General features: G+C 33.9%; 1 protein-coding gene across 2 annotated transcripts in view; it reads right to left on the minus strand.

The window, feature by feature from the left end:
* KIFAP3 (kinesin associated protein 3) overlaps positions 1–15,444 on the minus strand; it is a 161,003-nt gene that overhangs the window by 132,321 nt on the left and 13,238 nt on the right. For both annotated transcript variants that reach the window (XM_081224620.1, XM_081224621.1), the window contains exons 2-5: positions 12,486–12,617; positions 7,564–7,718; positions 4,807–4,862; positions 4,106–4,247 (exon numbers count right to left, since the gene is read on the minus strand). In XM_081224620.1, coding sequence (XP_081080746.1) covers positions 4,106–4,247; positions 4,807–4,862; positions 7,564–7,718; positions 12,486–12,617 — 485 coding nt within the window. The remainder of the gene's footprint in view (positions 1–4,105; positions 4,248–4,806; positions 4,863–7,563; positions 7,719–12,485; positions 12,618–15,444) is intronic.

Here is a 15,444-nt window from a genome sequence, read left to right on the forward strand (position 1 = left end):
TACAAATAAACAGCAAATATAACAAGTCCGGAAAGGAGTGGAAATCTGATTTCCAGAGTTGCCCCAATATTATTTCAACAACAACAAAAAATACAACACATGCAAAGAAACAGGACAGTATATCCCTTACTCAGAAAACACAGCATTCAGTAGAAACTGTCCATGAGGAAGCTCACATTTTGAACTCATGAGACAAAGATTTTAAATTATGTGAAGTTATTGTAAATATATTTAAAGAACTAAAGGAAATCATGTCTAAAGAATTAAAGGAAAATATGAGAAGGTATGAGAATTATGTCTCACCAAACAAAGAATATCAATAAGGAGATACAAATTATACAAAATGAACCAAATAGAAATTCTGAAGTTCCAAGTATGATTTCTGAAATGAAAAATTCATTAGATGGTCCTAACAGCAGATGTGAATTAGAAAAAAAAATCAACAAATGTAAAGGCAGGTTAATTAAGATTATCCAGTCTGAGGAACAGAAAGAAATAAATAGAGCTTCAAAGACCTATATGACATCAACAAGCTTACTAACATGGGGGTCCCAAGGGGAAAGGATAGAGAGGAAGGAGCTAAATAAATATTTAACAAAATAATGGTCCAAACTTCCTAAACTTGACTTAAAACATTAATCTATATATCCAAGAAACTCCACAAATTCCAAGCAAGATAAACTCAAAGATATGACCACCTAAACACATCATAAGTCAAACTAGCAAAAGCCAAAGGTAAAGCAAATATTGAAAATAGCAAGAGAAAATCAATTCAACATGTACACATGGTCCTCAATAAGGTTAACAGTTGGTTTCACATCAGAAACCATGCAGACATGAAGCCAGTGGGATGACATATTCAAATTGTAAAAGAAAAAGACTGTCAACCAGTAATTCTATATCCAGCAAAACTACCCTTTAAACAGAAGGAAAGTTATTCCTAGGTAAACAAAAACTTAGAGAATTTGTTGCTAGTAGAACTTTTCTATGAGAGATACTAAAGGGATTCCATCAGGCTGAAATGCAAGGACACTAGAGAGTAACTTAAATCCAAACAGAGAAAAAAGAGCACCGGTAAAGGTAACTCTCTCTATATATAAATATAAAAGACATTATAAACATATTTTTTATTGTATTATTTTCTTCCATCTGATTTTAAAATGCATACATCAATAATTATATTACGTGCTGATAGGCTGATAATGTATGCAGATGTAATATGTATGAAATAATAGTACAAAGGTATGGGGTGGGAATAGAGGTATATTGAAGGAAAGTTTTTGTATATTGTTAAAATTATGTTGGCAGTAACTTAAACTAGATTTTTAAAATTTAAGATGGTATCTGTAATCCTAGGGTAACCATTTAGAAAATAATTCAGGAAAACACAGTAAAGGAACAACAAAAGAATTAAAATGGTATACTAGATAATATTTCATACAAAAGAAGGCAGTAATGGAGAAACAGAAGAACAAAAAAAGATAAAAGACATATAGAAAACACAAAGTGTTAGATGACAATCCGTTATGAGTAATTATGTTAATGGTAAATAGAATAAACATGCCAATCAAAAGGCAGATTGTTTGAATGTATTAAAAAAATATGATCCAACTGTATGCATTCTACAACAGAAACACTTCAGATTCAAAGACACAAATAGGGTGAAAGTAAAAGAATGGAAAAAGATATGTCACGCAAACAAAAAAAAAAAGACATTAGACTGCAAAAACTATTTCTAAGTACATAAAAGAAAAAGGATGTATAGTTGACCCTTGAACAACATGGGTCTGAACTGCACAGGCCCATTTATATGTGAACATGGGTTTAAACTTATGTGTGTATAAGTGGACACAGGCAGTTCAAACCCATGTTGTTTAAGGGCCAACTGTACATGATCTGTGGTTGGTTGCATCCGCAGATGTAAGGATATGGAGGACTAACTATGGGACTTGAGCATCTGCAGATTTTGGTATCCTTGGCAGGCCTCAGAACCAATCCCCCATGGATATCAAGGGATGACTGTATATATAATACATATATATATATAAAAGAAAAAGGATGTATACTCATATGTAAATATACATATATTCACATGTATATATAAACTCAAACTTCACAGGGTAGGTATTCCAGAAGTGTAGTGACATGAGAAAAAGATCAAATTCATTAGAACTCAGGCAAATGCAACTTAAAACAAAGAGATATTGTTTATTACCAACAACGCAGTGGCAAAAATGTTTAAGTTTTATAGCCTTCATATTCTATTGGTCTGGAGAGACAGCGGCACAACCACTTTGGAGGACAATTCAGAAATATCCCTAAGACATCATGACCTGCATTTCTTTTGTTTTGTTTTGTTTTTGCAGTATGCGGGCCTCTCACTGTTGTGGCCTCTCCTGTTGCGGAGCACAGGCTCCGGATGCACAGGCTCAGCGGCCATGGCTCATGGGCCCAGCCGCTCCGCGGCATGTGGGATCTTCCCGGACTGGGGCACGAACCCGTGTCCCCTGCATCGGCAGGCAGACTCTCAACCACTGTGCCACCAGAGAAGCCCTATGACCTGCATTTCTGTATGACCTTTGCTTCTGTGTACACACACTTAAAAAACCCTTGCCTGTGTATATAAGATATGAACAAAGATGTTCACTAAAGCTCCCTACTGAAAACTTTGGAAACAACCAAATGACCATCAAAAGGGGAATGGCTAAAGAATATGCATAACTTCATAAAATACAATTAACAAAAGTGGTTCAAAACTAATTACACTGTATGTATCTATATGCATATAATCTTGAAACATTACTACATGGAGAAAAAATTACCACGTAAGAAGTGTGATATAATTAACATAAAAATTCATATAAGGTAATACTCTATTCTTTAATATAGGAAAAAAACCTATATATATATATATATGTATAAATCTATGGAAAAGATCTGGAAGAATGCACTCCAAACTCCTACCAGATTATAGACTAATGGTCCAAGGGGGTTTTATCTGTAATACTCTAATTCTTTAAAAAGAATATATTAATATATGAGTTGTATAATTTAGAAAATACTTAAAATGTACAAATTTCCTAACTGGAATATTGGTAATATCCTATGACTCTCTGGACAGATCTCTGGATATATTTTCCACACTACAAAGTATTGATGTGCACTGTGCAGCCTCCACAAAAGGAGTCTGACAATAGATAAAAAAGTATTCCTTCACATGTGATGGAAATCATATCATAACAATATCTTCCATATTTTATTTTTGGCAGAAGTGTAATCAGAAAATTATAATAATTCTATAGTGGTATTCTACAGTGGTATTACTGAGAAAAAAGGTTTTAAGAGCATTATATCTCTGTTTTCTTTTATTACCCAGCACTTCTAATGAAAAGAAAGCAAATACTTGGCATCAAAATCAATCTAAATGAAATTTAAAAGATTACTATTTTTGGCTGTGCTATTAAAAGAAAACTAATATTGGAACTGTAATTTTTTTTTTTTTTTTTTTGCGGTATGCGGGCCTCTCACTGTTGTGGCCTCTCCCGTTGCGGAGCACAGGCTCTGGACACGCAGGCTCAGCGGCCATGGCTCACAGGCCTAGCCGCTCCACGGCATGTGGGGTCTTCCCAGATCGGGGCACGAACCCATGTCCCCTGCAGCGGCAGGCGGACTCTCAACCACTGCGCCACCAGGGAAGCCCTGGAACTATAATTTAATAAAAGCATATACATACATGTGCAAATGTCAAAAGTCTGATATTGTATCCTAATTGAAAGAATAAAAAGTCTTCCAGAATAGAAGAAAAAATAAAAAGTCTTCCAGAATAGAAGAAAGAAAAGATTCAGTACCATTAATGCTTTACTTTTCTGGTTTAAATTATTAGTGAATCCTCCAGAGAATATTTAAATGTTATGCCCACATGTTAAGAAATTTGAGTAAGAAGGAAAGTAATAAAGAGCTGGAAAATAAGTGCATTCCTAAGTTTGATATAAATAATTTTGGCTTACCCCTCTACGATAATAAATTTAAAAATCATATTTCACAATAATAATTCTACTTTAAATATTTATAGATAAGTCTATAAATTCAAGTCTATAAATTCTACCATTCAATAGTAGTTCTTCCAAGTTATCAGGATTTCGAGCAAGCTGTAGGATCAAAGCAGAACCCCGAACCTTGTCAGGAATATCTTCATATAATAACTCAATGTACTCATCCATGTCATTAATGTTAGCAACTTCATCAATCTGAAACAAAGGAAGAGGAAGGAAGTACTCTAAAAGAATAATGCTCAACAGAGCCAATGTCAAAGGAATGGTATTTTGTGATCAATAAACTGCCCTTGATAGTAAGAGACAAGTTTTCAAAGGGCTTAACAGTTGCCGTCTTTTTGTAGAGGGGGAAATTAGACCTTTGGGTGATAGGACTCCTGAGTGAAAGTAGTCATAAACCATATGATAAAATGGGATGTACATAAACTCTAAAACTGGCCTATTTATACTGATAAAGTATCTTAAATGTAATGCAAAATAGTATATACCATAATAAATTAAACATACTTTAAAACATAGTACAATAAGAATATTTAAAACATTTCACAACTTATTTATCAAAATAAATTATGTCTAAAAGACACATCCAATAATTTTTGCCTTTATTAAATACTGATTTTCTACCTTTTTCAGGTACTTTGAGTTCAACCATTTTTTAAAATTCCACATTTGTTTAATGTGATTGTATGAATTATTGATGGTAAAAAGCAATACCTTAGAATCAATTCTCTATTAGATAAAAATACAGTCTTACCTCCATTCCTTCAAAAGTAGGTGGATCTTTAGGCTTGCTTGATTTTTCTTTTTTTTCTGTAAAAAGATTTTTTTCTTATGAGAAGAACAATGTTTTTAGGTTTCTGGGTAATTTTTATTTCCAGCAGCTGAGTTTAATTCTAGCTAAGTTGGGTATCTTCAAATGGGTAATTTATGAAATAACCTTTTTTCCAATGTATAAAAAATGCTCATCTGGGCCTCCCTGGTGGCGCAGTGGTTGAGAGTCCGCCTGCCGATGCAGGGGATACGGGTTCGTGCCCCGGTCTGGGAGGATCCCATATGCCGCGGAGCGGCTGGGCCCGTGAGCCATGGCCTCTGGGCCTGCGCGTCCGGAGCCTGTGCTCCGCAACGGGAGAGGCCACAACAGTGAGAGGCCCGCATACCGCAAAAAGAAAAAAAAAAAAAAAATGCTCATCTATAATGCATTTGTTCTAATAAGGATATCACGGAGAGTATAATAAAATCTACAAATAATCTCCAAATTATGTTAGGTAGCAATTTAAACTCCCTCTTTGGCTAACATTTTAGGTATGTAAATAGCCAGACTCGCCAACAAGAAGCAAAATACTCCATTTTAAGTTTTCTTTCTTTTCCTAATTCACATTTAAGAATAGGAAAATCAATAAGGCAAAGAAAAAACTAATGAGTTGAGTAATATAAAAACTAAAATAAAAATTAACAAAGGAAAAGGAAAAGAAATAACTTGGATAAAGTTAAAAAGCTAAAATACAGTTGCTGATTTTTTAAACAAAATTAGGATCATAAATTAAAAGGCAAATGTTTAATATTTGTGTTAATTTAATCCTCACTTGTTCCCAAATGAATTAAAGAGGTATTCAAAGGTGTTGAACACAACTTTGAGTCATTTTTTATGTTGAATTATTTGATTCATAGCAGAACTTTATTTTGTAAAAAAAAATTATCAAAAATGCTTCACTGCTCTGATCTGGGTCAAAAACCTAAGCAATGAATGTACATTAAAATAAGTTCAAGTAGTATCAAATTTTTTATTCTATAATTAGCAAATGTTTTACATATAATAGGAATTAGCCCTGATTGTTTTCAGAGGAAGGTAGTCGTTATGGACAAAGTTATGTTTTCTTAACAGCTAGATTTTTCCTCAAACAGATAATTTATTATGACAGTGATTTTAATTAAGCAAAGAAAAAAATAATACTTATGGTAAAGAATCACATAATCAAATAACTACTATTGTTTTATTTCAACCACTTTTAGGGCTAGGTTTTTGGCTTTGAAATAGTGAATATCAAGTAAAAAAGAAAGAAAATGGAATAGTTTTTAAAAATAAGTGTACATATACTATAGTATAGCATTTCATATATGCCTCCAAAATATCTATATAGAGAAACATATTGATTTAATTTATCTATTTATGATAACATGAAAATTTCCTCATATTCCTCTAATTTCTGGGGAAGGAGGTGAGAAGACTGATTTACTCTGAAAACTCAGTGAAAGGGTTTTCATTCGTTTAAAGATATTTTATTACAAATGCCCTCGGAATTATATTAATTTAGCATTAGGAAAGATCAATTTTAACTATATTGTACAACCTACAATAAGTACACACACATCTTAAAAGAGCATAGAATTTATTTTTCTCACTTACTTATTGAAGCTATCTCTCATCATTTAGTAACACTGTTAACAGGAATATTGTATCAAAAAATAGTTAATAAAAGTTTTGATAACATTTTCCTTATAGCACTTATTATTATTAATAGGTATACACTGAGTGCCAGCTATGTAGTTGGAAACAAATTCAAAATGCTCATTTTTGCTTTTAAATAAATTCACAGCTATTCAATTCATTCAACACTTATATATTGATCATATAAAGTGTGTTAGATACTATATACAGCGCCAATTAATAAAAGTATATATTAGTCACAAGGCATTTTATTTGCTGTGGATGGAGAGAGAAGACTGGTTAATCTGAAAAAACGTCCAAATGAATTTTCTCTTTCATTTTTCTATTTAATACAATCAAAACTTAAGTATAAGTTATTTCAAGGGAACCATATTTTAGAACTCACCAATGATAAAAGAAAGATATATGTAAACTTAATAAATACTACGAAATGGAATGACTAACCATTGAGTAATCTGAGATGACTTTCCATTCAAATGTCTGTACTCTCGTTTTGTTTTGGGTTTGGATTATTCGAAAAATGTCTTCTATAAATAATCAACTGCTTAGTTCTAATATTTTAATGGCTTGGTTCTTTTATGAGGTAATTAAAGACAGAAGAATGGTAACAACAAAGACGTTTAGGAATGAAAAGGTAATGTTTTCCTAACAAAGATTCACAAAACTTATGCATATGACATATATTTTAACATTTAAATAAGTAATCCATTCAAATTATCAATTAAATGTCAATAAAAAATTTAAAAAATATAAATCTAGTTGCTGGGGTAGAGAAAACAGGTTTTCTGCTCCCAATATTCTCCTTTTATTATTCTAGAATCAATGTGATATTTGCTTTTTTACTCTTTATTTCAGCACATGTGTACACACACAGTACGAAATAGATCATTCTGGAAGCATCATTTTGGAAGCCTGGCATGTAGGAAACTAGTACGTTTCTTTATTATTTCATTCACTTACTTAGAGAACTGGTAAAAGAAAACTCACCATTCAAATATCAAAAGTACAAACCATAGTCAAACAACTCTGGTTTTGCATTAAAAAGTTAGGAATTCTTCTGCTTACCTTTTCCTGACACTGAATCACGGCGGTTCTGGAGATAGTACAACAGCTGTTCTACCTCATTTAGCTTTGAGGGATGAATGAGTTTACATTCTTCAACCACCTTTCGTGCCAGGGAAGTTATATCTGTGTTGGCATTGAGACTCTTAAGACGAATGCTGCAGGCATATCAGAATTTTCCAACTCAGGTATTATTAAAGTAAGTGATAACTTAAACAATACTTCTTTTAAATAATTTACAAAACATTTAAATGTACCTAACATAGTCTCTTTTAGTAAAATATAATAAAGTATTAGATATAATTAGGCTTAGAAAAAAATGCAAAGCAATGATTTTCCTTGAGCTGGACAAATGAGATAACAGAAGGAATGGTAAAATCTACATCTGACTCTTCTAGGCAGGATAGCATATCCAGAGAGCTTGTTTTTAAAGTCTTTCTGATATCACATAAAGTTTTTAGTTATTATTAGATGTGAAAATCCATACTGCCAAAAATAAATCATTTTCTTGACCATATTCACAGTCATTTTCTTTTCAGTTAGGGGCAAGACACAATATTAATATATTCGGATTCGGTTGTTCTGATGGAAATTATATAGAAGACAGAAGAAAAAAAAGTAGGATGCATTTTAAGATCTATATGAGTAATGCTGAGGAACAAATAAATATAGTTATACCTGTTAGTACATTAAAAAAAAAACAGGTTCACCCTCCTTTTTAATTTAATCCAGGAGAGATTCACTGGAAGGTCAATAAGAAAAGGTTGTTCAAAATCTGGAAACAACTACCAATTTACATGGATTCATGGCACCAAAGAAAGCTATAAGGACATAAAATTAGGTTCAGGGTGAAGACTCAAACTGGTGGCAAAAGATTCTTGCAAAGCAGATGCATTCATGCAAAGCTAGATTCAAAAAGAGAAACATAAGAAAGTAGCCACTATGTTGAAATACTTCTTAGTGAAAATGGCCAATTTTTGGAGACACTCAAGGTATTAGAGGCAACAGGGACAGAGACCTCAGAAAAATGTCCTGCACTCAGCATCTGTGAAATCATTATTCAGATACAGATGATCTCTCCTGAAACAAGTCTAGTAAAGTGATTTGAATACTGTTCACAGCTTTATAGTCATCCTCGAATCTGGTCCTCTTGGGATTCTATAAGCTACCTAATAGCCTTTAATAAATTCCTTTTATGCTTTAATTTTCTAGAGTGGCTTCTAATGTCTGTAACAAGAACCCTAGCAATACTCTGTGCCTTTATTTTAATTTTTCTCTAATTTATTTGGCTGTTTAAGTTCCTATCTTTTAAATCTTTTAAACTGTTGAATATTTTTGTATAACTTTAGCTGCACATCAGAAAGCAGAGATATAAAGGGGAGTCCATTCAGAGAAAAACTCTCAAAAGACATCTCCATGTTTAATTTTAACAAGGAACTGGGAAATCTTGAGTTTCCATAAATCTGATTAAGAAGCACAACAGAAACTCTATAAACATGTATTTTTGAAATTTTCCTACTAGTTTTTTTTTAGAGCAGTTTTAGGTTTACAGAAAATCTGTGCTGAAAGTACAGAGTTACCATATATGTCCCCACTACCCTCTCCCAGTACAGTTTCTTCTATTATTACCATCTTGTGATAGTGTGGAAACTTTGTCACAATTGATGAATCACTATTGATATATTATTAACTAAAGTCTACAGTTTACATTGGGGTTCACTCTTTGTATTGTATAGTTCGTGCACTTGGACAAATGCATAATTTCATGTATCCACCATTAAAGTAGCATACAAAATAGTTTTGCTACCCTAAAAATGCCCTGTGCGCCACATATTCTCCCCTCCCACGCCCGAACTCCTGACAACTTCTAATCTATTTTTACTTTAGTTTTGCCTTTTCTAGATGGTCATACAGTTGGAATCATACAGTATATAGCTTTTCCAGTCTGGCTTCTTTCATTTAGCAATATTCATTTAGGTTCCTCTGTGCCTTTTCATAGCTTGATGGTTGATTTATTTTTAGTGCTGAATAGTACTTGACTATATGGATGCAACACAGTTTGTTTACCCATTTGCCTACTGAAGGATATCTTGGTTGCTTACAATTGTTGACAGTTATAAATAAAGCTGCTATCAACACTCATGTGTAGGTTTCTGTGTGGAAATACATTTTCAACTCATTTGGGTTAATATCTAGGAGCACAACTGTTGGATCATATGGTAAGTGTATGTTTAGCTTTGTAAGAAACTGCCAAAATGACTTCCAAAGTAGCTGTACCATTTTGTATTTCCACCAGCAATGAATGAGTTCCTGTTGCTCTACATCCTCACCAGCATCTGGTGCTATCAGTGTTTTAGACTTTACACATTTTAATAGGTGTGTAGCAGTATCTTGATGTAATAAAGCAGATTTTTTCTATCATTTTTTAGATTTATTTTCTACCAATATATATATTAGCAATCTGATTCATCATCTTCTTTTCATCCAAGTAATAGAAAGATTCTTTCCTGTGTACATCTCTCTCCTAAATCCTTCCCTTGTTAAAAGAGACAAAGGAAAAATATGTAGGACTAGAATTTTTAGAAAATGTCAGCTGTATGTTTACTGATTATTTCTAAAATAAAAAAATAGGCCCCCTTCATTAGGCAGCCCATGCCTATTAGTAATACCAAAAACTCATACCAAAAAATGCCCATATTGGGCTTCCCTGGTGGCGCAGTGGTTGAGAATCTGTCTGCAAATGCAGGGGACACGGGTTCGAGCCCTGGTCTGGGAGGATCCCACATGCTGTGGAGCAACTAGGCCTGTGAGCCACAACTACTGAGCCTGCGCGTCTGGAGCCTGTGCTCCGCAGCAAGAGAGGCCGCAATAGTGAGAGACCCGTGCACAGCGATGAAGAGTGGCCCCCACTTGCCACAACTAGAGAAAGCCCTCGCACAGAAACGAAGACCCAACACAGCAAAAATAAATAAATAAAATTTAAAAATGCCCATATTATTTTTGGACCATAACCGTAAGATTTCTCATAATGAAATGTTCAGAAAACTGGGACTCTGTTGAAGGTGGGCTTATACATTCCTTTATCCGATAAGGGAGAATGAAATGCATGTTTTCTGGACCTGAGCCATAGCACTAACTACCACAATTTAATGACAGTTTCATTTCACACCTATCTCAATCTATATGAGTGTCCCCCTCAAAACCTTCACCCCCAGCTGCCACCATTGATAAATCCTCTTGAACTATCAACAAACCATTTTCTCCTTTTGGTCCCACAATACGATTCCTCCCCAAACCTTGAGCAGCCAGGTTGAATACCACAAAGTTGGGTTACAGAGGTTTTTCCCATACTGATGTTTAAATCCACTTACACTAGCCAGTTGGTAGTAACTCTTTCCAGGTGGCTGACTCTCTACTGAATGTACCCCTTGTCTAGAAAGCCTACAGATTTTCAAACAATAACAACATTCTCACTTAATTTTAATTGAATAAGGCTATTGACTACACTAAGAACTAAAAACTAAATTTCTCTCATGAAATGTGGATGCATGAGGTTCTAAAGGCAAAGACCCTAATCTGCTAGCTTTTCTTTGGAACTCAAATTAATAAAATCTCAAGAGATGTTACTTTCTCAAAATGTACAAAATTTAGGCAGCAATCACAAACACACAAGTGGAAGAAAGTGTGAGAGAACACAAAAAATTGTGAGCATGTGAGTTAAAATCTACAGTGTAAGTATGTATGTGTGCATGTGCATATCTCTTCAATCTAGTGGATTATCCAAAGACTCATTTATTTTTAATGAATTATCTGTGTAATTTAGTCTTTTAACCCAAATAAGAAGAGAGACTACAGATCTTAATAAGACAGTAGGTAGCTTCTCTCTTCAGGTTGCTATACAATGAAGTTTCTTAATTGAAACACTATAAAAATTTGGGGCCAAATAATTTTTTGTTTGTAAGTGCCTATCTTACGCATTGTAGGATGTTTCGCAGCACCCCAGCCTCTATCCACTAGATACCAATAGCACCCTCCAGTTATGACAACCAAAATGTCTCCAGGTATCGCCAAATGTCCCCTGGGGGAAAAATCCTAACCAGCTGAGAACCACTGCTATATATTTAAAATACAGTGCTGTTCAGTGTGCTAAATACTAAATACTGTCACAAGAACTTCTAGCATCCTGAATATACTTAATACCACCAAAACACACTAACTTTTTAACTAGTTCCCAAATCAAAATTATCTATGGGGGGAAGAAAGTTGGGAAAGAATACTAGGTGATCTCAGACCCTCTCTACTTCCACAAAACTATGGAAGGAGCGCAAGATCATTGCCAGTGCAACTGAAGACTAATGAAAAAGGCCAGTTCCCAAGGGACTCCTGAAAGTACTATGAAAGCAGGAAGGAAAGTGTGTAGAACATTGGGAGATCTAAGCTCAATTCATTTAGTCAGAAAATGCTTGTCCTATTACTAATATCTTTCACAGCGCTAGATTTTTAAGGGATGAATTCAAGGTACATGCCCCATTTGTGAATTCTGGATGTCATATCACTTTCTGTAATTCCAGGGAAGAAAGAACAACACAGGATCCCCTAAAATACAAATTTCCTAAATTAAGCTAAAAAGTCCTATATAAACATATCTTTTATAGTTGATTTCACAAGTTATATTCTATTATATGCATTTACTAAATGGGATAAATAAGAATAGGCATTTTTCATTAGGTTCCAATTATGCTCACATAAACATGATTTTCTCTGGAATATACTCTGTATTTATAATTTAATATAGTCTCTGCTTCACTGAGATAATGTATGTCTGTAAGAACGCCACAATCATTTATCATCTATGCAAGTTTAAACAACATCAGATTTCTATAAAGTTTACTACTTTCAAATGTGCACAAATGAAGAAAACTTACATTTTTTGGCATTCCTTTCGTTCTCCCAACATGGGATCCCCCATTTCTCCAAGAATGGTAGCTTCCACTTCATATTGAACAATGAGTGCTTTTTCTGATGGATGTACATCAATATTTCCTCCTTTAACTTTCCTATTAATATAAAATAAAAACAGGCATAGCTACATTAACAGCTCACAAAACATCCAAGGTTTTTATCTAGTTCCTAGTTCCAAAAACATGTGGGCTGGATTAATATATGCATTTAAATCAGATTTACTCTTGACTTGGACCAAGAAATAACTCTTTTTCTCCAACTCTGTAAACTCTGTACTGTACATGTAATTCTTGGTCTTGCAGAAAGTACCTTTATGAATAGCTCTGAGAAAAAATACATTTACCCAAAGAATCATGCATAATAGCCAGCGAGTAAAACAAACACTTAAGATGGTTTTTGAGTGAATAACCTCAACCAAAAGTCAGCAATTTAAAACCAAAGGCAGCTACCCCAAAATTTATATTTAAAAAAAATCAACTGCCCAATAATTAGCCTATTAACTGTATCACAGAATGACATGAATTATCTAAACTGCAAAATAATATTGATTATGTATTATCTTACATAATTATATAAATTGAATTAGTACCTAAATCATTCTTCAAATCACACACAAGTTGTGTAACAAAAAAGCATTTACAGGTTATATTCTATAGTTACATATCTCAAATTATAGTGCCATCAGCCACTATGGAGAACAGTATGGAGGTTCCTTAAAAAACTAAAAATAGAACTACCATATGACCCAGCAATCCCACTACTAGGCATATACCCTGAGAAAACCATAATTCAAAAAGAGACATGTACCAAAATGTTCATTGCAGCTCTATTCACAATAGCCCGGAGCTGGAAACAACCTAAGTGTCCATCATCGGATGAATGGATAAAGAAGATGTGGCACATATATACAATGGAATATTACTCAGCCATAAAAAGAAATGAAACTGAGCTATTTGTAATGAGGTGGATAGACCTAGAGTCTGTCATACAGAGTGAAGTCAGAAAGAGAAAGACAAATACCGTATGCTAACACATATATACGGAATTAAAAAAAAATGTCATGAAGAACCTAGGGGTAAAACGGGAATAAAGACACAGACCTACTTGAGAATGGACTTGAGGATATGGGGAGGGGGAAGGGTAAGCTGTGACAAAGCGAAAGAGAGGCATGGACATACATACACTACCAAACGTAAGGTAGATAGATAGTGGGAAGCAGCCGCAGAGCACAGGGAGATCAGCTCGGTGCTTTGTGACCGCCTGGAGGGGTGGGATGGGGAGGGTGGGAGGGAGGGAGATGCATGAGGGAAGGGATGTGGGAGCAGATGTATATGTATGACTGATTCACTTTGTTATAAAGCAGAAACTAATAAAAAAAAAAGATGAACAATGAAAAAAAAAATCAGTAGTTTCAATAGAAAGATTGTATATACTTTGTCCCCAGACCCCTAAAGTTATAGAACAAATTTTTTTAATTGAAGTATAGTTACCTTACAATATTATATTGGTTTCAAGTGTACAACATAGTGATTTTATATTTTTACTTTGGCTATAATCCCTGTGCTGTACATTACATCCTTGTAACTTATTTTATACCTAGCTATTTGTACCTGCTAATCCCCTTCACCTATTTTGGCCCTCGCCCTACACCTCTCCCTTCTGGGGACCACTAGCTTGCTATCTGTATCTCAGAGTCTGTTTCTGTGTTGTTATATTTTTATATTTTACATATAAGTGAAAACATACAGTATTTGTCTTTCTCCGCCTGACTTATTTCACTAAGCGTAATATATTCCAGGTCCATCCATGTTGCCACAATAATGAATTAATCACTACTTGTTATTGGCCACTTTAGGATCTGATAAAATGAGTTTTATTAAACGAGATTAAGCAATGGAAACAAGCAAAATTTCCCACTGTAGTCATAGCCAGCTAGCTGGCTAGTGAGGTCTTTTAGCCTAATGGGAAGGAATAGAAATATGACAACACCTTAAACTCCAATAATCAGAAACTCAAAGCTTTTCCTTCAGTTAGGAATAATTGGCTTATTATGCATATTTTCAATGTAATTTTTAAATTTTTTTTCACCAGAATTCTTTATTACAACAAGGGTAAGTCTCTTCAGTCTGTATTAGGACAATGATTAAAAGTCAAGTGTAGAGACAGAGTAGGAAATCAAATAAATATACAGAAGCTAGAGTCTAGGTAGGTCAGCAACTAAACTGACATACAGAACAAAGCCTATAAAGAATAAAAGCAAAAACCAGGTAGGCCAGTAAAAAACAGGGAGTTGGGAAATTAGATATATACACACATATTAAAGAGAATGGTACAGCTTCCAAAAGATAAGATAAATGCATACAAGTTCAGGCTAGCAGTCAAAAGCTAGAGAAACCACAGGAATCAAGAGAGTAAGTAAGAGAGCTGAAAAACAAATGTAATATAGCACTAAAGAAACTATTTAATTATAAAGAGAACTAGTTATTTGCTTCCTGATGAAATGGAAAGCAACCCCAGTACTGAACTTCTTATATAGGAGAGGGTAACTGTATCCAATTGAAGAGAATCATAAGGATGAAATGTAAGTGCAGATCCTAAGAGTAACCTCATATCAACACTTTCAAAGAGGGTCTTCCACATATTAACAACTGATGGAAAAGCATAATTGTTATCCTCTGGTCTGATATTTTGCCTTTCTCCAAAGAAATCAAATAGTTCAAAGAACCTCACTATTCCTTTTCAGCTTTCGTTTGCTTTTTTCTTTTCTGTATGTGTGTTTTAAAGAGGTTAATTAATTTTATAATATTTCTTTTTTATTACTAATACAACTTATTCTTACTGTAGAAAAAACAGAACACAGAAATTAGCAAAGAGAAAAAATAAACTGAAAAAGTTAGAAGAAACCAGTTGTTACCATTTAGC

The sequence above is a fragment of the Mesoplodon bidens genome, assembly GCF_964165515.1.
Source record: "Mesoplodon bidens genome assembly, chromosome: 2".
In the NCBI taxonomy this organism is placed as follows: domain Eukaryota; kingdom Metazoa; phylum Chordata; class Mammalia; order Artiodactyla; family Ziphiidae; genus Mesoplodon; species Mesoplodon bidens.